At 45.1% G+C, this 22,683-nt stretch overlaps 1 protein-coding gene across 1 annotated transcript in view; it reads right to left on the bottom strand.

The window, feature by feature from the left end:
- The window catches only part of TLL2 (tolloid like 2), a 96,700-nt gene that overhangs the window by 34,848 nt on the left and 39,169 nt on the right, over positions 1-22,683 (bottom strand). Inside the window, exons 3-7 of the mRNA XM_086466335.1 lie at positions 7,022-7,099; positions 4,304-4,474; positions 1,721-1,838; positions 1,127-1,305; positions 714-819 (exon numbers count right to left, since the gene is read on the bottom strand). Of these exons, the coding sequence (XP_086322461.1) occupies positions 714-819; positions 1,127-1,305; positions 1,721-1,838; positions 4,304-4,474; positions 7,022-7,099 (652 nt within the window). The remainder of the gene's footprint in view (positions 1-713; positions 820-1,126; positions 1,306-1,720; positions 1,839-4,303; positions 4,475-7,021; positions 7,100-22,683) is intronic.

The following is a 22,683-nucleotide window of genomic DNA, read 5'->3' as shown; positions in this document are numbered from 1 at the left end:
AAATCCAGGACATAACTATGTTAATTTCACTTCTCTATCCAGTAGAGCTGTCTCATCAGAAAATGGGCTCCATCTGGAGGGATGAGATGGGAGTCAAGGGCAAACAGCCTACACAGAAATTGGACAGTCAGTTGGGACAGGAACAGGACTGAAAACTTTTCCATGAAGAACCCAGTCACACAGAATCACAGAGATGCAGAGGCTGTAATCTGGCCTCTCATAGTATGAGCACATGCATAAATGTTTAAGAAAATACCCAAGTAATTAAAGATCACGATCCAGAGTTTAAATTCTGCATTGGCAAAGTTGCTAGGGACTCTGAAGGCAATATTATGACTCCAACGCATGAGCTGGACAACCAAGAGATTCAAAGCTGGTTTTAGCATTACTCCCCTTGCACATGGGCAGATATGCACACACATACATATGCGCTACCTGGCAAGGTTGCAAAACACGTTAACATGGCTTCAGAAGGTCTCTGAGATTATTAGCACTGGGTGAATACAGTGGGGAGGGAAAAACAGGAGTCCACCATACTTCTCTTCACCCACCTTGCTTTTTCAAATATTTTTCAAGCTTTGCAATGCAGCTCACTGCAACTGCCGCAAGTCTCTGCAATAGATCATAGGTCTCCTTCTAGGCTCCACGTATCCCACAGAGCTAATCACAACTACTGAAAATAGTCCTAAAGATGTGTAACCTTGGATTATCACCTGGAGAATGTGTTCCTAGCGTAGTGCATGATGCTGTCAAAGTCATAGGTCTCTCCCAGCGAGTTCACTTCCCCAGCTTCCATCTTTAAAAAGTTGTACTCCTGACCTGTGATGCCAAACACAAAGAGAAAAAACCAAATCACTCAAAAAAAATAATAATTTTAAAAAAAAAAGCGCCTTCCACCTCTGGGAGCCTAGAATGAAAGGGATATATTCCTACGCTCCAACAATACCAGCTGGACATCCAAAATCTCTATTCATCCAAATATTTTGACCCTCATTCTAGGCAAGGACTAGCAATATTTCTTCTTCTCCATCCCAGCTCACATACCACTAGAGTTTTCCAAAAGTCCAGCAAGAAAGGTTTCCACCCACCCAAAAGTCAGATGGAATAACCTGAAGTGCTATTTTACCTTGCTGTATGTTCTCTCTGATGATCGTGACATGTTGGTCCCTGTCAGGCCGTGTGTGCTCATGCCAGAAACCCACCACGTGACCCAGCTCATGAGCCACAATACCAAACTTGTCACAGTTCTTTCCAATGGATATAGCCTGAGGGCCCCCTCCTCGGCGACCCACATATGAGCAACATCTGGAAAAGAAAACCCACGAACCCATGCAGCACATCAGTGAACTGAGGAAGTCTGACACACAGGAACAGAAGATGGTATCTGGCAGGGCCAGGACAGGACAGCAGTTGCATACACTATACGTACTTACATGTATGTTTGTATGCATGTATAAAGAAAATACATAAGTGCATATCTATAAAAATGCATATATACACTTAAGTGTTAACGCAGCAAAAAGAATCCAGAAAAGCTTAGCACCTTCTTCTGACCAAATACTAAATTATCCAGGCAATCCTTACTGGAAGTGACCAGATGCACGTCTGTGAGATTCCCCCTTGTAGCCATTGGTCTGTTCTGACCAGAGCTAGACTTACAAAACCATTTGTCAATTACAGGGATGTGTGCAACACAGATAGGAGTGTGTGAGCCACTTACCCACATGTTCTGTACGTGAACACAATGAAACTCTCTTCATCAGTTCTCTCCACAAACGTCACACAAGTGTGCTTCTCCCAGTGCCTCATCGCTTGCTTAAAGATAGCTCTTTGGGTTCCTGAAAAAGAAATCCAAGAAGAGCAAACAGTGAAGGCCTGGCTTTCAGGAAAATCTCTAATGGGCTTCATCTGGATAGGGGAACAGTCACGCTTTCCAACAGTCAATCTTACACCTGTAGACAGCTCTAGGAATCTGGGATGCACTTTCAACTATAGTACTAAATGTATCACCCTTTTCTTTCCTTGTGCTTGACTAATTAATTGCTCTAATTAGACAGGTAGAAAACTTGGTTAAGCACATCAATATTTCTGCATATGAGAAATGTCACCTCACTAGGTAGAGGTCATTCTGGCAGAGCTGCTGGGTGTTCTGATCTGTGCACCAGCTACTCAGGGGTGCGCCAAATTTGCTCTCATGATGCAATGTAACACGACCACACACACCTTCCGAGACCCAGGAACCTCATGAGTGCTATAAATGCTCCTCAATACTAAGGCAAAGCTCTTATCAGGTAGTTTATCTTTAAAATTAGAAGCAAAAACTACATAGGAGCAGTCTCAGGGCAGTGTAAGAAGGTGTAGAGGTACACTGCTGCTCTGTGCTCTGTGCTCAAACTGAGGGACAGCTCAGGACTTGAACAGAGACATCTGAGAAGTAGGGTATTATGCCTGTCTCACACTAGCAAGAAGACAGGCCACAGAACGCCCCCGCCCCTGGGAGTGGGGTATCTCCAGCAGTCACTCAGCAGTATCCAGAACAGTCATATAGACAGCCGGGAAGCAATGCCCCAGAGCAGCACACAGCTGCAGGAGGCTTCCCTACAGTACTGCCTTTCCAGCATAGCCTCCGGTACACACAGGGCTGCAGAGCAAGCTGCCACTCTCAAGAGCGACTAGAGAGCAGAGAAAGGCCAGAAGTACATCAGAAAGTACACAGAGAGGAATACAGAGGGTGGGATTAAGCTGAGGCAAAACACCCAGCTGAATGCAAGAGAGAACTGTGCTATGGTAATAGCGGCTTTTTACATAGTCACCCAAATGGAAGGATGGTGTTACCTACTCTGGACTGGTTAGGGCAGTGGAACTTATGTAGCACAGAGCAGACACTCTCATCAGACCCTGAGGGATGGAGATGGCTGTTCTCCGACAAATGTGGCAGGACAGCTGTGGCTAGCAAGCTACTCAATATTCTGCCAGTTTGCATGTGTCCCTCCTTTTGTAGGAGGTGAACAGACCCTTCCACTGGGGCTTCACAAACTCCTGGCAGCAGTGTGGGTGCTGGGACAAAATACATCATGGGATCCCAAGGGAATAAGGTCTGCTGAATCTAAGTGGGAGATGGTGGAGGCAGAGGAGATGTCTCTCCCCTTTCCTGGGGGAGACAGGAAGGAGCTGACTCCAGTGAGGCACAGAGCTTTTGTCATCCATGACTCAAAGAAACCAATCCCTTAGGGAACCACTGAGCTACCGAAAGGTGGCATCAGAGCAAGTTGTCTGTCTGCTTCACATAAGAGACTTGCACGATATCTGCTGCACCTCAAGAGACACTTTAGTTTGGGCAGGGCCCAGGGGATGCCATAAAAATCCTTAAAAGGATACTTTGGAGAGCTTCTGTCCTCGTTTGGCTGGAATAGAATTATAGGCAAGTCATACTAGCAGTTTCAAGTCAGCCAGGGCAGCTGACGTGAGTTAGCTACAGGTATGGTATGGACCATAATGTCAGGCTCATTATAAAGGAAGTTTTACTGAGGAAGGAGAGCTCTTGTGGGATTCCTGATAGTGTTCCTGCTGCTCCTCCTCTGGCTTCTCCCTCCACCTGAGCACTGCTCTCCTGCCTGTTGTGACTGCTGCATATTCATTTGGCCGAGTATAACTTTGTATACCTTTGCTGGTATTAGTGCTATTTCATTAAATCTGTTTTCACTTCAACCCATGGATCTCCTTTCTTTTTCTCGATTCCCCTTCCTGGCTGGTGAGGGGTTGTCAGGTGAGAGAGAAACTGTTACAGCTGAGCCCCGGATACAGGCTAAATGTAGACAGCTCCTTATCCACCATGGGACACAGCTCACTGTTCCTCACCCTCACACACCTACAAGAGACCCTGAAGTTTGGTGCCCAGAAAACAGCAGGTCAGGAAGCAGAGTGCACAGGGAAAGTTCTCTGAGTGGGGATTCAAAAAGCAACCCAGGGTACTTCTGCTCCTGCTCTTCCAACAGCAGAGAGGATCCCTTTCTGGAAACAGTGGGTGAGAACAGCTCACAGGTGCTGGCCCCTGAAGCAATTAGGAAAAGTGACCAAGTCACCCAATGACTCCTTGGACTCCAAGAGAACCATCTCACTGCACACTTCAGTCTCAGCCTTCCACAGAGCACAATTCCTTGTGCAACCACATGCCTTCCCTGCCTCAGGAGAGAGGCTCCCAAGGACCAGAGTCATTTGTGTGGAAACTCTGCTCCTGAGATCTCCCACACATTTTGAGACACTCACCCCTGAGCAAACAGGGAGCAATGTTTTCACTACTGACCAGTGAAATTTCCTCCGATCACATAGGGGATGACTCCCCCGGGCCAGATCCTCTCAGCCCTGGATGTGGTTGCCCTGCGCACTCTGGGAGAGGAGTGTGTATCCATCCCAGACTCATCTTTACATTCCTTCCTCTTCAGTCTCCTCGCAAGCGTTGCGTTCTGCCTGCCGTCTGCAAGACAGAGTGGCAACACTGTTTAAAGCCTCTTTAGTTCCATGTGCAGCCCTCAGGTAATACCCTGGAGCTTCAGGAAAAAACAACAACAAAAAAAACCAGACAAACAAAGCCAAACCAAACCAAACCAACAACAACAACAACAACAAGAAAAAAAAAAAAACCACAAAAAACCCCAAACAAAAAGAAAAAGCAAGATGTTAATCCAAACCAGAAGCCATAGCCAGATTTGCAAGTGATTTGTTTGGGATTTACAGACAGCTAATCTGTAGCAACCTGGCCCTTCTTGCTTTGGAGCCTCCATATGTACTATGCCAAACCTATTCTCCCAGAAAGGTGTAAAGGGACACCCTCCTGTCTCTAGCCACCCACTGTCTCCAACAGCAACTTCATAGATGGGGACAACTACTTAAACAAAAAAAGAGGAATAGGAGTAAGGGGATCAAACAAGCCCAGATGTCACTGTATATTCTCAATCCACGCTACTCATCCAGATCTGCAGACAAAGGTTTGTTCTGTCAGGGCTAGCTTCATAACAGCAACAACTACTCATCTGAGCTGGCCTTGGATGAAGAGGGCAGGCCCCTTAGACTGAAACCTATACTCAAGGTTGAAAAGTGTTACATAAGAGTATTTGTTTTCACATGCTAGGTCTTGGGTTGTTTGGAAATACATACTGATCAAACAGTCTCTGCTGGAGGAGGGATGCTCAGGGTGGAAAAGCTGAGGCATTCTATACTTAGCACAAATCTCTATCCATGCTGAATCTCTTCATTTTAATGAAAAGGAGCAAAAATACAAAAGGGAAAGCAGAACACGTGTCTCATTTCTTGCTAAAAAGGCAGAGGAGCCCTGGCTGTGTGGTGCTTGGTGCTGGCCACAAAACCTGCCTGAGGATTCACACAGGCTTCTAGGCAGACTCTGTACCTTGCCCTGCATCTGTGCTGCCGCATCTCTGCTCAGATACTGGTTATGCTTACATGAGCTGCACTTTTAATGTGGTGTGGGTCTGACCCAGCAGAAAATTCAGAGCTTCCTGGCTGTTTGCTCCCTATTTGCTGAGCTATGGGTCATTCAAATTCTCAAAGCAGCCACAGTCCAGTTCGGCTTTACTAGCACGTGTAAGGACTGCACAGACACCATTTCTTGGATAGCTGCCTGTATCACACAGCCAATGCATCAGCTGGGCTTCGGCAAAGGAATAAGAGTACAAGGGTTGCTACACCTGCAGAGTCCTGGCCTAAATGGTCACACCAAGGGGAACCCCCTTCTCCCGCTGAGACACATCACTGCTGGCAGTGGCTCCTCTGTGCTGGTGGACCTCTCTGAAGCTCCAAGAGGAGGGATCTAAGCTCCAGTTGCGGCCTTGTGATTTGCATGGAAATCAGCAAGACCAGCTATAGCTTTGCTTCCCAAGTCAGGGACATGGGCTGCCAACAGCAGCACCAGCCCATCTCTAAGTGGAAACAGGCCACCAGAAGCACCAACATAGCTTTGCAAGCAGAAGCACCAACAGTCCCTCCTGCACACAGTGGGTTACAAACATCTTGTATAGAACAGGGCAACCCTGTGGGAATGCCTGTAAGATGCCAGGTCTGGACTGACCCTGTAAGCAACACTTTACCTACGTGAGTGGGAGAAGCCAACTGCAAAACTTGGCTTGGATGATAGCCCTGTTTCATGGGAACAGAAACTTAAGCTGGTATAGTTGAAACTTGTCTACAGCAAGGAGCAGCCAGCCAGCATTATATTCTCTGCCTTGGAGTAAAATGTTTTTGCTGTCCTGGTGACAGTCATGGCTACCTGTATATACTGGGTCCGGCTGGGATGAAGTTAACTTTCCTCATAGCAGCCTGTAAGGTACGATATTTTGGATTTGTGTCTAAAACAGTGTTGATAACATACCAATGTTCAGACTATTGTTGAAAAGTGCTTGCACAGCATCAAGGCTTTCATTTGCGTGCTCTGCTGAGCCCCGTCCACTCTCCAAGCAAGTAGACATTGGATAGGCAAGAAGCTTGGAGAGATGCAGCTGGGATAGCTGACCCAAACTGGCCAAATGGATATCCCATACCATATGTCACCATGCTCAGCAATAAAATCTGCAGGGTTTTGTCTCCCAATTACTCAGAAACTGCCTGGGCATCAGTCTGCTTATGGATGAGGGTGCACAGTTGCCTCTATATCACTTGGGTTTGTGGTTTTTTTCCTCTTTCCTTCACTTATTAAACTGTCTTTATCTCAATCAATGAGTTTTCTCACTTTTGCTGTTCCTGCTCTCTCATCTGTCCTGCTGGAGGAAGATGATAGTGACTGAGCAGCTGTGTGGGTGCTTGGCTGCTGGCTAGGCTTAACCCACCACACTACACAAGGCAAACTCATCCTGGCAGAGATTTCACCAACAGCAATAAACGTAGACACCTGGGCAGGGCTGGTCCCCTAGGTACGGCGGCACACACATGTACACAGGACAAAACATGGTTTTACAGGGGATAAAAAAGTAAATAAAAGATACCCAAAGGTCTGGGTGGGGTACCACATTACCCTTTTTAACTGCTTTGTTACTACAATCGGTTGAAGTGGTGTTCTCACTTGACAAAAGAGACTGTTCTCCCAGGCCTCCTGCAAAGGAAAAAAGAGCAGAGACACATCTCCTGGTGAGTTGGCAGGCAGAGCTTTGACATGGGAAGGAGAGCAGCTATCAGTGATGCCATTTACAGGCCACAGAAACTGTCTGCTTTCCCTGCACAGGGAGAAGGGGCTAAGAGCCTGATAAAGCTGGGCTCTTTTCCTGGATTTGTTCCTAGCTTATAGTGACACCTTGCAACTCATTACCATTCTGTGCCTTAGTTTCCCCACATACTGAATAGGCAGAAAGTCTCTTCTAGGGAAGGCTAATTCTGCAGAGATTTACTGAGGATAGGAGCTACACAAGGAGAAAGGTAGCAGTAGTAAGTACCACTGTTAAATTTAAAAAGGTACACATCAAGACAAAAAATTGTCTACATTCAGACAAATACACTCTTATCAACTCTTGTCTTATATATCTGGCCTAAATTCAGCTTAATCTGAAATAAAAGTCCTTTTCTATGATGCAAATACCCACTGGCTACCAAAGCAGGAAGAATTGCGATGTTAGCTCCTGGGTATTTCTTGTGCTTTGTCTAGTGCCAGCTACTCCTCCCTTTTGGAGTAGCACTGTCAGGCACAGGGAGATCCCCAGCTTGTCCATGGAGATGGCTCCCTCCAGCTCAGTCACCAAAACAAGACTGGTTGGTCCCACTCTGAGTGCCTTCCTGCCTGGCTTTCCTATTTCCTCATGAAATACGGACTCATGATGCTCTCATGATGTGCAAGACACCCACATGTTGGGGGAGGAATTTCACTGCTTGATGTCACAGCTATTGGGCACAAAAACCACAGCAGTTCCATGGCCTCTTTGTACTAGCACTGTGCCTAATCCTCTCCTTTCCTCCAGGCAGCACTGTTGCTTCCTCTCCCCACCAGCATGCTATAGCAGATCATTGCTGGCAGCAGGGTGCAGGGGCTGCAGAAGCAACTCCACCAGGTAAGGCTGTCTGGCACACCAACAGGGCTGAGGGGGCTCAGTGCACCCAGAATCATCTACCACAAGATGAAGGCTCACAGAGAGATCCTAGCTCCCCAGAAAGGTCACACTGCTAGGAAATGGAGACAGATACCCCTGTCTATAGCCCCTACTGGTCCTTTGACCACTAAGGTGCCCAGTACTTGGCAATAGCCCAGTAGTTGATTTTAGTTTTTCTGATATATGCTGTAGAAATAGGATCTTCCCTCAATACTGGATCCATTCTGCCATGGAAAAAGATTTAAAATGTCACCAGGGCCAGAAATTGATTTAAAACAAACAATAACTTCTTCACACTTCTGTTTCAAAGGACTTCAGGATAGTTCTGTCCACTATAAAGGGAAATACCAACTGTGCAAACTCACCTGTGCTGTAGGAAGCAAATTGAGATCTCCCTCCTTCACACAATGTCTCTGCTAAAGCCTGATTTCTGTAAGCACTGTTATGTCCACTCCAGTACCTACAATCCTAAAGTCTACAGACAACCCTCCCATAAGCAGCACATAAGAGAGAATCACAACCAGGCAAAACAGAAGGACTGAGTTCCACTTCGTATTCACTTAGCTGCTGGGTTAGCAAGGTGCCAGACATAGTGAAGTTCTGAATGCTCACAGGCAGCTCATGGATAACTGTTTGAATCAAAGCAGTTTTCAGAGCACTGGAAAGACCCTGAATTACACATCTTTTGTCTTGATTTTGTAGCTATATTTTTCGGTTCACAAAATGTTTTCAAATCTCTCTTCCCACCACTACCATCTTCAACCTCCCCTAAAATGCCTGTTTCTAAATGAACTTGCCCAATACTAGCCAGCAAAGCTAAAAAACAAAAACAAAACAAACCCAAAAACCTTACAAAACTCAGAGAGGCTAAATATTTCAAAAAGGGTAAAGAAGCAGAGGTATTTTCACAATATTGTTTTTCTGTGGTATTTTTCAGTTTCTTAAAAAAAATCTAAATGAATAAAAATTTCGGATTGTTTAATGATTTTGCCCCCTACCCAGGGATCTTCTGATTGTCCCACCAAGGGAGGATCAGCAGTCATACGGTCTTGAGATTTGAATTCTAAGTAGCCAACAGCCTCTGAGTGCGGGGAGGGAGGGAGGACTAAGAGATCGTCCAGCAGCAAGAGGACTTTCAGGATAGGGACAGTAGAAGAAAATGCAGTGAAAGAGAGAGAAAAATGGTTGGAAAGTGAGAGAGGGGGAAAGAGAGAAGAACAAGGCTCTTCTTTCTATAGCTGTTTGTCTTCCAGGTTTCCTGGGCTTTCCATTTTGGGAGGTCCAACTTGGGAACACCACAGAAGCCAGAGAGCAATTATAGAGGGCAGCAAGCCACTGAACAGTCACAGACTCTACACGGAAAACCAACCAGCACCTCTTTAGTAGGAAAGCTCTCCATGGTGACTGTAGTAGGAGGGAGAACTCAAAAATGGTGCCTAGGGTGAGATGGCACAACACATGAGATAGCAAAATGTATAACAGATAAATACAACTGGCACAGACTACATTCACAGCCTTAAGAAAGTGGTGGTGATACCACCACCACTGTCCCACTCCATCCTTCCCCATCTTGGTATTGTGGGTCCCCTGTGAGCAGAAGGGAGGCTGAATGAGCCAATCTCTGCAGAAGTGTTAGCAAGAGCAAGTGCCTACAATCACGGTGGCAAGGTAAAGCATAAAGAGCATGGTCAACAACCATATGCAGAAAGGGAGATACTATTAGTCATACAGCACTGCTGGATGCTGTGTGGACACTTCTAAGAGGGATGTCCCACTTTTGAGACAGCTGGGCATCTTCCAGCTCCTGAGCCAGTCTTGCTTTGCCAGCTGGAAAACTCTTCTTTTTACTCTGGAGCTGGCTTCTTACAAATCCTTCTCCAGCCCCTCCAAAGGGGCAAGGACAGGGAAAAGGGTACATCTCTGACACCTTGGAGGAGGGCTGAGAGGACGGTATCAAATTCTACCTCTCCAACGTTATACTACTATAACTAATTAGAATACCAGGCAAGGGATGATGAAAGGTAGCAACAAAATGAACCAGAGGAAAACAAAATACCCAGGCTCTCAGCTGACTATAGGTTAAAGCTTCCTAGTCCAAGAGACACACTAAATCAGGGGATTGTCTCCCAAAGGAAGTGCCATAGTTTAACAGAGCTTGACTGGACAAAAGCCACTAGATGTGTGAACAGGAACAAGCCTGATTCAACAAGATGGATTGCTCTGAACTCTATCACTCTTTTCCAGCTTCAGTGTCCCATCCTAAGATTTCCCTTTGTTTTCTTTCATGCCCAGTCCTCATCACTTCCTTAAGCAGAAGCTCAACAAAAGTTCCTCTTCTCAGTTAAATTTTACATCCCCAGGATTTCTCACCCCCCCAAAGTATGCTATTCTTCACACAATATCCCATTCCATTTAAAGGAAACCCCAAACAGCCATTCACCACCAGAATTATTAAGGCATGTGGTCTTTGCTGAAGCAAAGGATAATTTTATATTTCTAAATAAATGCAGCTTGCTTCCAGTCACAAACAGATTGCTTCTTAATTGAACTTGGGAGGTGAATTATATGGTGAATTAGGAAAAAAGAACAACTCTGTATTTAATGAATTGTTCCCCTAAGAGGGAGCTGTATGGGATTGAATTGCAAATGATGGCACCAAACCCTACAGCTGGGCCCCCTCTCCTGCACCCAAGCTGCTGACCTCTGCCGTGCTGCAGTGTCACTTGCACAGACTGCTTTTCCAAGCTGTGAGCACATTCTTTCCCAGAGATCAGTGCAAGCCTTGGTTTCTTATGCAAAAGAGATGTTTGAATAAACTAGTGTGACTAATGAAATCTACAACATCTTTGCATATTTTGTCTCATTGTAGCCGATGAAAAGGGAGAGCGACACAAAGGCCAAATATGGGTGTGCAGATACACCGGATATTTTCAAACACTGCTAATCCCACTAGTATGGACAGGGAGAACCCATATCCTTCTCTCCCACAAGGGTGTTTTTGAATCGTACATGAGAATTTTGGAAGATCCTGTTCTGATTCACTTGAGCTTTTAGACATTTCCTAGCATTAAAATACCTAAACATATCCCAAAGATTAAAGTCACTTGACAGACATGTAGTCCTCTCTTCTGATTCTTCCCAAGAGAAGGCTAATGCAGGACCCTAGCAAAACAAAAATAAGTAACTGATGAGCCATAATCAATAAATAAGGAAGCCAAGAAATGCACCTTGCACCTGGAAGCAGTTGCACATAGGTTGCAGGCAATGTGCAGGTCCTGTTGCCCCCTCAACACTTCCCGAAGTTGTACCTCTCTGTTGGACTATCCTGTCACGTCCAAGAGCAGAACAGATTCCAGTGCTACCACTCCAGCGCACAAAATGCCTGTGTAGATATCAAAGCCTATTATCATTAGAAACACTGAAGAGGACAATGGAGATTTTCAGTTTGAGACAACGCTCCATGGAAAGCCAATACATTAATAAAAAGGCAGACTTGGGTCTACCATTTACATATAAAAAAGTCAATCCCGTTTTGCTCATCTTATTACGGGTTACTGTAAGTGGTACAGCTGTACTAGATCTCCTAAGCTCTTTTAACTCTCACGTTTTCGTGATTGAAACCTTTGTAACAATTCGTCCTGCTTAACAGCTACAATCCCAGCAGGACACTGCTGGACTCTCAAACTAGATAACTTAGTTTCTGTGCATGACCTGGCAGAGAACACTCAAGAGAGTCTGTGCCCAGGCTGGGAATATTTCATCTTCTACCTACTGAGCACTCGTACAACAACTCGTTTTTCTGTTTCCCACAGCCCAGCACTGCCAAGGGAGTTTGGCTGACTGAAAGAAATGTCCAGTAGCTTAAATGCGCCATAAATATGAAACAAATCCACGGTGCTTGCAATCCTGGCTGAATAACAGGTGCCTAAATTGTTTGCAGGAACTAGCGAGGCAGCCTGAGGTGGTAGGTAAGGGTTCAGTGAAGCAGAAAGCAGCAGGCTGTGGCATTGTTGGGAAGAAAGCAGTTTCTCCCACTCTTCCAGAAGAGGAAAACGAAAAATCAATTTTGTTAAAAGAAGTCCAGGTTACTAAGCTAGAACCAAAATAAAAGACAACATATTAAGAAAGGGAGAGCGGACAAAACATACCATCAAAACTGTACTGTTTGCCATTCCCTTGTACCGCTAGCACAGGATAAGTGTAACCTGAGGAAACAGCAGGGAGCAGACTCCATTCAGTACCCATCCTTCCCACAAGAGTGGGTGGGACTAGGAGAGACAATAATATATTGGACCTGAAAATTTGTCTTCTACAAGATGCAACTTAGGTTTGAAGGTATTTATTGCTTTTATTGCTGTGCATGTTCTGCCTTTTTTTTTTTTTTTTTTTAAGCCCAGGTAGTCTGAATGACCAAAGAGGGCGCAATCAGTTCCCTTACTAAATAAAGCTTCTGTGCTTGCTTCCACTTGGTTACAAACCGAGGGGCTTCTTTTCCAAAAAAGAAGACGAAAGCTAGGCAAAACAGCTAAGCAGCCCACTGGTAAATCAGGACACACATAGTGGGCCTAGAAATACCCACCACCCTCCTACTGAGACCCTCTGAGACCTCAAAGCTGCTTGAGAGGCAGCTGACTTCTAAAACATTTTAACACCACCTGTCTTTTAGCTTTTATCTGAAAACAATACTCTGGGGCAAGATGAGTTACCCAATTGAAAGCAAAGGAGAAACGTCAGTCTATCCTGAGATATATCAAGCTTCATTTTCAGACAACACCTATCTAGAACTTTAGTCTAAAACCCAACTACTGACAATAGGAATTGTAAGTGTGTGAAAAATTGCAGTTTGAGAACACAAATGCTCCTACATTGCAATTTGGATAGGATGAATCTTGTAACATCTTCCTTTTTTCCAAAGTGGAAAAGTTCCCATTAAAATCAAAACTTGCCACTTTTACAGCAGTTCCAAGCCAGGATAATTTTTCCTCTCCAGACCAATGAGGACTCTCCCCACGTTCATTGGATCTCCTCTTCCTTCCCTGGTTGCTGTCCACACACAGGAAGGGCTCCATAGCGGAACTTGGAAGATAGCCACCACCACCACCACTATGATTGTCACCTCCATTGAGGACAAAAGAGTCCCCAGCGAGCACTGAGGACTTTGCCATGTTCTCTATTTTTATGATTTAGCAGAGAATAACCTGACTGTACACATAATTATCTGGTCTTAAGTGGACTGAACCACAGCAAGACTTTTTCTAATATGTCTTATCATGGAGGAAAGGCCATTTCAGAGCTGGGAGACAACCAAGAGAAAAAAGCATCATAAAACACATTTTAAAAAATATTAATAATTTCACCTCCTCTGCCTATACCTTAAAACACGTCACTTTCATAGTCTCATTTAATATATATGCCAGTCACATGCCACAGCTTAGAGACTGGATTTCAAACAGAGGCTACAAAAAAGCATCAACAAAACCAAGAAGTACAGGTAATATCAAACACTCATCACTGTTCAGAGCTTCAGTTCTGGTGAACTCTGTCATATTATGACCATCAGAGAAGCTCCTGGAAGAACACTATAAGTCAAACTTGATGTTACTGCTTTTTAACTTCCTCATTAACCAGTGGTCAAGAACTTTTTAGCCTAGAAAAACACTTTTCCATTGGATTTTCTAACCACAGAGAAAGTGATGATTTTATTAAAACGAGCTCTGCTGGGAAAATGCATTCAGAATGCAGAACAGATGTTTCCCAGAGCTGGTGGAGAGTCTCTAGCAAAAACCTTTCATAAACCCTCAGGCCCTGGAGATCTGAGCAAATGATTTGAGATAGATCCTTCAGCATTTCCTGTCAGTGGAATAGCTGAAGTTCCCTCAATTTACTTAAAGAAAAATAAATTAAAGAGGAGGAGAATTCTGAACCCCAAATTCCCTGCAGGAACTTGTTTTTCATATTCAGAGTACGCTGACTAGCTGCAATAACTCAGGAGATTCCCAGGGTCCAGAGGCTTGACAAGCAGATGTGTCATCTCCACATCAGCTCTGCAAATGCTTGTGCAGCACAAGGTCACTGGCCTCCCAGGGAAGTTCAGAAAAGGAAGGTGAACACAGCTAAGCAAATGCAGGGCTGCCACAAACACGAGCTGCAAAGCACTTAATGCACCAAGCCCTTCTGCTGGCCAGCCATGTTTGAAGTGGCACAGCACAGAGAGCAGAAGTGTAGGCAGCACTGTTCCAGCACCATTCCCCAAGGCTCTGTGTTTTGCCTGGGCACTTCCTACTGTTCTGAAAGTGGCAGCATCACTTCTACACTGTGATACATCTTCTTTTTAAAGAAGGCATTGCAAGAAATTGGACAACTTGACCCAACCTCTCCACCAACCCTTCAACCAAGAGTCAATGCTTAAGGGGAGCAATACTCTCTGGAGACAAGGAAGGACTGAGAAGACTGGAAGGGGCCTTTTCCTGCAGGCTGTAACAACCACCTCTGTTCCCTGCGGTAAAAAGACAGACAGATGAGAGAGGAAAGAAAGAAAGAAAAGTTACCTACAACCAGTGTCATATCACCAATTTCTCCCAGTGATAAAGAGTCCTGCAAGTACCTGGCTTACGGTGCTTGTACTGAGGCAAGTGAGAATGAAACGTTAAAGCGAGTACACAAGTACTTTGGCCATGTGCGCTTGTCTGCTGTATGGCCAGGTCCCTGCACACATCATGCAACTTCTCCCCTCCTGGCACATCAAAGCAGTAATGTGTGGCAACAACTACCCCCCATACCGTTGCACTTGATTGCTCATCCATTTGACGGATCAAGATCTAACAGGTGTCTGACTCTCCACCACATTCCTTTCAATTCACAATAAATCTCCTCCTTCGCTGTCTCTACTTTGAAAGGAAAGAAAATCAGAAGTGAACTTGCAGGTGATAAAGAAACTACGAGCTGGCTTGGGTTCGCCCATTACCATTCTAGCAGGCACTACAAACCCTCCCGGCCCCCCTCTGCTAACATCCCTTTCCCCTCTGACCTGCACACTCTAATTGCTTCAGCCTCAGTCTACTCTGGGCCCCTTTGGGCACGGCTATGCACAGCTTCCTGCGCCGCCTTGCAGCATCCCCCTGCCCTGTTCCAGCTGTGGGCTCCCAGTCAGAGCCCTGGGCCCTCTGCAGCCTGGCCAGACCACTCCTCCCACTCAGTCCTCCTAATCCTTTTGTTTTCCCCTTATCTTGTTTATACTGGATAAAAATTAACTCAAAATGAAAACACTACGCTGGAGTGCAATATGTTTGAGTGCAATTAAAACTCCTTCCATGGAGAGTGTGTGGTGCCAGCACAGAGACCTTTCCTCCAGCTCGCTTTCTGCCTGGATATTCAGACACTCTCAATCCTGGAGCTTCTTAAGAGAGTTTTTGGTGCCGCCTTAACCCCCAGGAACCTGCACCATGTTTAGGAACCTGCACCATGTTTAACAGGCAGTTGAGCACCCTAAGTAGATATAGCAGAGACACCCCATCTGCTTGGTTACCTACCAGCTCCACCACAGCTCATTTAAAGGACACCACAAACTGACTGCCACAGCAGGGAACAGAAGCATGAGCCCGCACTGAGGCAGAAGGCCAAATGGGACTTAAAAAGCTTTGGGAGCACAAGCCAAACGTGGCCACTGCTGGGTAGCCTTAGGCCATCTCCAGCCCCAAGGTCCCAGCTCCTTGGTGAAACAGACGCCTAAATCATGTGCAGTCATTAAATAAGACACAGGGGAGCTGGAGGGGGTAAGTGGCAGAGGAGATTTCCTTACTGCAGCGAGCTGCCCACTGAGAGCTGCTGGCAGAGAAACTGCCCTATCCGTCTCAGGGACATCTGCAGTTCAGTGGGGAAGTCAGGTCTCAAACCCGCTGTCTGCCACAAACTGACTCCAGGATTCAGCAACACCATCAACTGCAAAAAGAAGAGTGGCTAATCCCCTCCCTAACACAGTCTTATGCATCTCACACTGGCTTCTCCGCTCTAGGAAGTGGAACAGCAAGATAATCTGAATGTTTCCTTTTGCCTCTGATCTTTGCCCCAGAGAAACTTGTTACCCATTCCCCAGGGCTGTCCAAGTCGCCATCTGGTCTCAGAACTACAGCAGCAAACACAGTCCAGCGTTTCAGCCTAAAACTAATTTGCTTTTTTCCCCACTTGACAGCTGAATAAATACTTTGTCCTTGCCATTTGAAAAGGGGAGCCACAGCGAAGGTTTTTTTGTCCACTGCAGCTACAAGTGCCAGCCTTCTTTCCAAATTAGACCTGAACAAGCAGCTCAAAGTGAACCCATTTATTCCACAAATGTAACTCCTTTCTGTTCACAATCACAATCATGAGCAGTTTACAACTTCTAATTTATTTGTTGTTTGCTATTATCCATCAAGCCATTTTGGCTACCGATTGTTTCTTGGACCTGCCAACTATTTCACTGAATGGGGTAAGCAACTTTTATTTTGTGGGCACAGCAACATCCCTGCTTGAAAGAAGAAATACTGAGGGTCAAGGCATCCAAGCCAGCCCCGCAGAGTGACCATCCTGCGATGACTGCTCTCTGAGCTTATTAGACCCTACTCTTTCACTGACATTTTCTGCCTCCAAATTCATTTGCTAAAACACTCTTGGAAATGACAAGGCAGCCTATGCAGTTGAGGCAAATTCAATTTTTCATTTGAGCAAGTATTCAAGGAAATTAGGCATTTGCCCAGCTCTGAAACAAATGCATGATTTAGGCAATTCTGCAGTTATTGGCTAAGCGCTGTAGAATTTTACAATTAGGGTAATGGATTTAACTTCCAAGGTAATTTCCATATGGATAAACTGATCTCCTCAAGTACATTCGCCCATGTGTTCCCTGCATCACAGTTAATTAATATAAAGCTATTTAATAACATCCACTTAAACACAAAAGACTATTCAGACTCTTCTGGCTTCAGTAGAAGGAACAGCCTCCTAGTGTGTTATACCAGCTGTAGGCAAGATCAAAAGAAAATTTAATTAAGAGCGATCAAGAGCAAGACAGTTGCAAACAGAAATCAGATGTTATAAATGCTCTATGTGGTGACTAGCCCAGCTCCTTAAAGGGTTAATAATGCCATCTAGCATCAATTTCCAGGTGCTCGAGATGTACCCAAAAGAGAACTTAGGGTATGGGAAAAGTTGTGGGGCTGGGAACCAAAGCCAGGCAAAGTCAAGCAGGGAGCTGCACAGATTCAGCACACTGCTGCAGCTACGCCCAAAGCTGATGGCGGCACCACATTGAATAGGAAGGAGCTATAGAAACAAGCTGTTTAGAAGCAGCTTCAACCATGGCATCAACAAATGTCGTTTCTGCAGATGTCTCTGGGTGCTTAAAGAAAGTTAATTGCTCATTAACAAAATCCAAGCTGATTAATTTCTGACGTGCAGCATTTGACAAGAGTGGTACTGAGTTACTGTCTTCCTGGCTGATTTCTGAAAGAAGCATACGAATCGGACTCACAGGATAAACACAACCAAAGTTTCCACTAAGAATGAGTAAGTGGCAGAGTTTGAAATAGCTGGGGATTTTTGTTACAATGGAGAAAGCTTTATTGCTTGTGTGGATTAAATTGAGCAATATTGCAGAGCTCATAAAAATCACTAAAAGAAAAACTATGTAGGGCTGAATGTTGGCTGCACAGCAGAAATAAAACCACTTATTCTGACAGGCAGGAGGCCACCATCCAGAAAACTTGATTTCAGGGAACAGTGCATTTATAAAACAAACTTTGTGGGACATGTGACCAGCCACCATCGGGAACCTAGACAAGATGAAAAAATACATCATACTCCACAGGGAATGCAGAGCAAGTAGTAGGGCTGTGTCTTTCAGGTTGTGCGCTGGCAAGGGCCAGATGGTATCCTCACCTATTGCTTGCAACTCTCTTTACCCTGTCCTGCAGGACCTTTATCACAAGCAAAGAGGAAAGAGGAGACAGACTTAACTTCTCTTGTGGTGAGTGAAGCACTTTTCTGCTTGTCACAAGCCAAGTTTGGAAAACCACAGCCCACTGTGTGAAGAAACACTGCAAGCCCCACTGGTCCCAACTGGTTTTGAAGCAACGTGTCATACTGCGAAGACCCTAGTCCAAAGAAAATCAGAGCCTGCATGGTGGGACAGGTGAAGTAAAGACTCTAGCACGCCTTGTAGCTACTCAGGCACATCACAAGCAGCACCTCACTGCCTAGGGAAGGCAGTGGACAGCCCTCCATTAACATCTGATGTTGACTCAAATGCTACCCAGCACTCAAGGACCACTCTCTCTCCTGCATCATACTTTAAGGTCACAAAGGGACCGTACAAAACACACCAAAAGTAGGAACAAAAAACCACATTGTGAAGCAGGGATAACAGTAGGACAGCTTTTGTCAGCATGTGAGATAGGTATCACCTAAGGGAGAGGTCTGAGGAGGCAAGTAAGGAAAAGAACAAACTCCCTTCAGTGAATATAGGAAGGGAAAAACGGCCAAACACACCGTACCCTCTCCAGGCAGAGGTCAAGGTGAAACTGCCTCCTGAAGGAGGAGAATACAACCCTCTAGGCAAAGAAGGAATCTCTAAAGCAGGAAAGCTGAATGTGCAACACACAGGAGGCTGTGGAGTGAGGAAATCAGAAGAATCCCTCACACACAAGGGCAGGAGCAAAGAAACAAGCTGCTGCTCTGCACCTCTCATGCCCCATATTGAACAGCTAGGGGAATTCTTCCTTAAGGAAGCAAGCAGCGCAGAAAGAGCAAAACAGCCCAGCAAAAAACACAAAGCTGGCCTGTGCTGCGCTTTCGGAAGTGTAACATGCAAAGCCCTGCAGAGCAGAATCCATGCCTGCAAACTGAGCTGCAGCTCACTGGATGGGCCAGCACATGTGCCATGCAGCATATCCCCAGGGCTCTAGACCTGAAGCCTGTGCGATCAACCCTCAGGCACTGTCTGACAGATCAATTCAGTAGCAGTGGCAGGATGAGAACAGGCAGATATGCCTGACAAGACAACTTCCCCACTCCTGACAGCCACATTGTCCTGACTCAGGGCTACTTCTCCAACCTTGCAAGGGAGATCTGTCCTCTTTGCACATATTCACCTCCCATACTTTGGCACCTTGACTTGATCACTTTCTCTCCTCTCCTGTCTTACCATCAGGCATCAAACTGTCAGACTCTGTTCCTGTGACTAGTAAAAGGGCATCCCTAAGAGCACCAATTAGAAAGAAAAATTCCTCTCAACATTTTCCAAAAGGGACTTCAAGTTGGCACTCAGGAATCAAAAACGAAAAGCATTTGGAGGAAAAATATCAACCCTAAAGATTAGCATTTGCTAGCAGTAGACCCTTAACTACAGGGGTAATTAGAAGGTTCATCCACAAAGACAGGGTCAAAGGCTTTCTAGGCAATCATCTTTATGCTGGAGAAATCAGGTAGGTCTGAGAAGATTGTAATAGGATTGCAGTACTCTGGGCTGGAAGGAAAAAACATAGTATCTGCTTTTCTGCAAAGAGAAGATCACTGGCTTATTGCACAGAAAGGTGGAACTGGGAGAGGGGGTAACTCAGAAAAGCAGTGTGAACAAGAGCACTCTCAGCCCTAGAGAACTTACTCAGTTCTTCCAAAGGGGAGCTCCTGCCTTGCCTTAGCAAACTGCAGAACTACAGGAAATTAATTTCATGGTTGTCTGCTCTGGTAAAACCCCTGATTGAATGGACCCAAAAAGGTGAACATTTGGTCTAGTCATAGGAAAATCATTTGGCACAACTAAACAAACCTCAGCATCAGGCCAAGCATCAGGCATTTGGCACTTACCTTTCCGCAGAGCGGGCTGAGGCTCCTCTTCCTGTTAAGAGGCTGCATGGACTGCAAAGAGACATCCCTAGAGTGCATGTCACGTGTTGTGGAAAACTGAAAGGAGGTATGCAAACAGATGGACAGAGCCCTCAGACAGGTCTCTTGGAACAAAGATGTTCCTCTACCCACATAGGAGGAAACAACCTTCACTAAAGATTTCTCAGTGGAAAAGCAGACCCCTGTGGAGAGTTCACAGATGTGGGTTATGTTACAGCACGTTACATAGTTACTTGCATCGCTACTGGCCAGTTAAGACCAACACAGCTCAGACTAAGTTAGCACAACCCACAGATTTGCTGTAAGCCTAAATGAATTAAAGGTTGGGCCCCAGGCAGCCCTGAATCCACCAATGCTGAAGTGTACCCCTTCTACCCTGAACCAAGTGCCACTACAGCAGAGCACCAAACACGAGTTACAAGGGAAAAATAGCTCTGAGCTTGGCACATATGTGCCAAGTCAGCTGAATTTAAAGTCTCTCCTTCAAATCCGTAAATCAGATCTTCCCTGGAATCTCAGTCAGTCATGGTCTAAAATCCCTGGATTTTGCATTCTTCTAGAAGTGCGTTTTGCACTAAATTAAATTGCTTGCCTCAAGAATGTAACAAGAGAGCAGTGAAACATGTTTCAGGGGCTGACAACCCACCACCAGTGAATGAAAAGCTGCTATGTAACTTGAAAAGCACTGCAGTCATCACCCCTGCACCATACAGACTTTCAGGCATGCACTCACACAGGACTGCATATTCTTCTGCTCCCTTCCAGATCTTTTCAAGGTTTGCCTCCATGCCCCAAAGCAGTTTATGCACATTGCATTGAAGTCTGTGATTCCTGGGTTGTTGTGCTACAAAAAAAAGCTGTGAGCCAGTCCTGAAATAGGAAGAGTCTCATGAAACAAGGTGACCATGGGCATCCCACAGCAATAAAAACCAAAGCAGCTTGCTGCAGATGTAAGCCTTGTGCAGATCTGATGAAGTAGCAGAGTAGCTGCCTGTATTTTCACAGCATGCTCAAGAACAGCAGAGCTAGCAGTGCCAGCAAACCAACTCCCTGCTCTTATTAAGAGGTTTAATGCAGAACTCCTGTCTGCCTCGTTTGCCAGAGAATAACTTGCATGAATTTGCTGTCAGAGCGTCCAGCCATTCATGGCAGTCTCCGTCTCCCATCTGATCTCAACAGAAATCCTGGGATCAAACATATCCCTGTCCCAGCTGCACTGTTACCTGAAGTATTACTCTAGCTAGCAAAGATGTTCTGTAAATCCTTCCTGCCACTCATCTGTGTCAGTATGAAAGCCTCATCAAGGCCTTCAAGCCGTGAGCCTAAAAACCTCTCAGGATCAGAGGCAAAGAAAACCTGCTTTGACTGTTCTTGAAAAGCATTCTTGGCGGCAGGGGGATGCAGAGTCAGCGCCTCAGCAGCAAGTCCAGCACAGCATGGCATCAGCAAGGGCAGCCAGACTCCCGTGTCTTCTGATCTGCTGGTGCCAAACCCCGAAGAGACAAAGTTGCCTCACTCATGGAGGTGCCTTTCAGGACTAGAAACTGCCTCTATGATATAACAAAAATCAGGAAAAGAGGTAATATATCAGAAAAGTCCTCTTAACCCCTAAGCTGCCTGAAAAGACTTAAATTAAGCCAGTTAGGATTAAATAGGCATATCCTTCCCATAGGCATGGAGAGAAAAGAAAAGGTCTTCTTCCTCTGTGGCTTATGCTTCAGCAGATAAAGCAATAAAGTCCACCCTGCACCAGTGGACTCATTTGGGTCCAAAAGAGAGGTGACACATACAGTTTCACAGCCTGCCTGTGGATCTTCTTGTTTCCCCTTTCAAAGCCATCCAGGGGTTCTCAGCAGCAGAAGAATCCTCAAAGCTTTGATTCAAGTTTCTTCTAAACTAAAATTTTATTGTAAAAGCAAATATTTTCACTAAAGTTAAAAATCTATGAGAAATTTTTCAAAACTATAAGCTTTTTGAAAAATCTTTCATCAAAGTGATTAGGAGTTGGTGAAGCATGGGCTTGCTGAGGATAGCACTCACTGGCAGATCTCCAAGTACCAGATTCATTTCATTATGTTTTGAACCATTACTGTATCTCTATGGGGCCAAATCCTAAGGGTGTCCACTTCAACACCACTGCATGAGAACAACTGATTTTCATAGTAAACATGACATCTAAACTTGATCCCACAGAAACAGAGACAGGGAGGTAGCTAACTTAAACATTTGAAATGTAAAGTAACACTTTCATTTTAACAAAATTTATTACTGTTTGTCTCCTCTTCTGCTGCAAAACATTTTTAAGGGGGAGGAGGAATTTTCCTGGTTGGCAGATTTTTATATAGCATTACAGATGGTAATAGCAGGATGAACAGATGATGTGGAGGGCATAGTTTGGCCTGCAGAACATCTTATAATATAAAAAGCAGTAAACAAAAGGATCACAAGCAATTCTGTGAGCTTAGGACCTACGTTCAAAGGAAAATAGCCCATGGGGGAAAAAAAACAAACTTTTTTTTTCTTATTTTAGAAAATTAGAAAAATCTTAACTCAAAGAAAGGTCAAATGCACAACTTCAAACAGTTCTTTAACCAGATCAACTGAGCTTCAGGTAAAGCAGAGCTGAGGTTGAGAGACCTGTGGAAAGGAGCACAGAAGTCATATAACTGGAATGATTTAAAATTGGGTCGGAGGAAAGCACTTTGGAATAAATCTTCAGAAA

This window comes from Leptosomus discolor, chromosome 6 (genome assembly GCF_034619465.1).
Source record: "Leptosomus discolor isolate bLepDis1 chromosome 6, bLepDis1.hap2, whole genome shotgun sequence".
Lineage (NCBI taxonomy): Eukaryota > Metazoa > Chordata > Aves > Leptosomiformes > Leptosomidae > Leptosomus > Leptosomus discolor.
The sequence above is the reverse complement of the archived record's forward strand: the minus strand, read 5'-3'. Positions and strand labels throughout refer to the sequence as shown.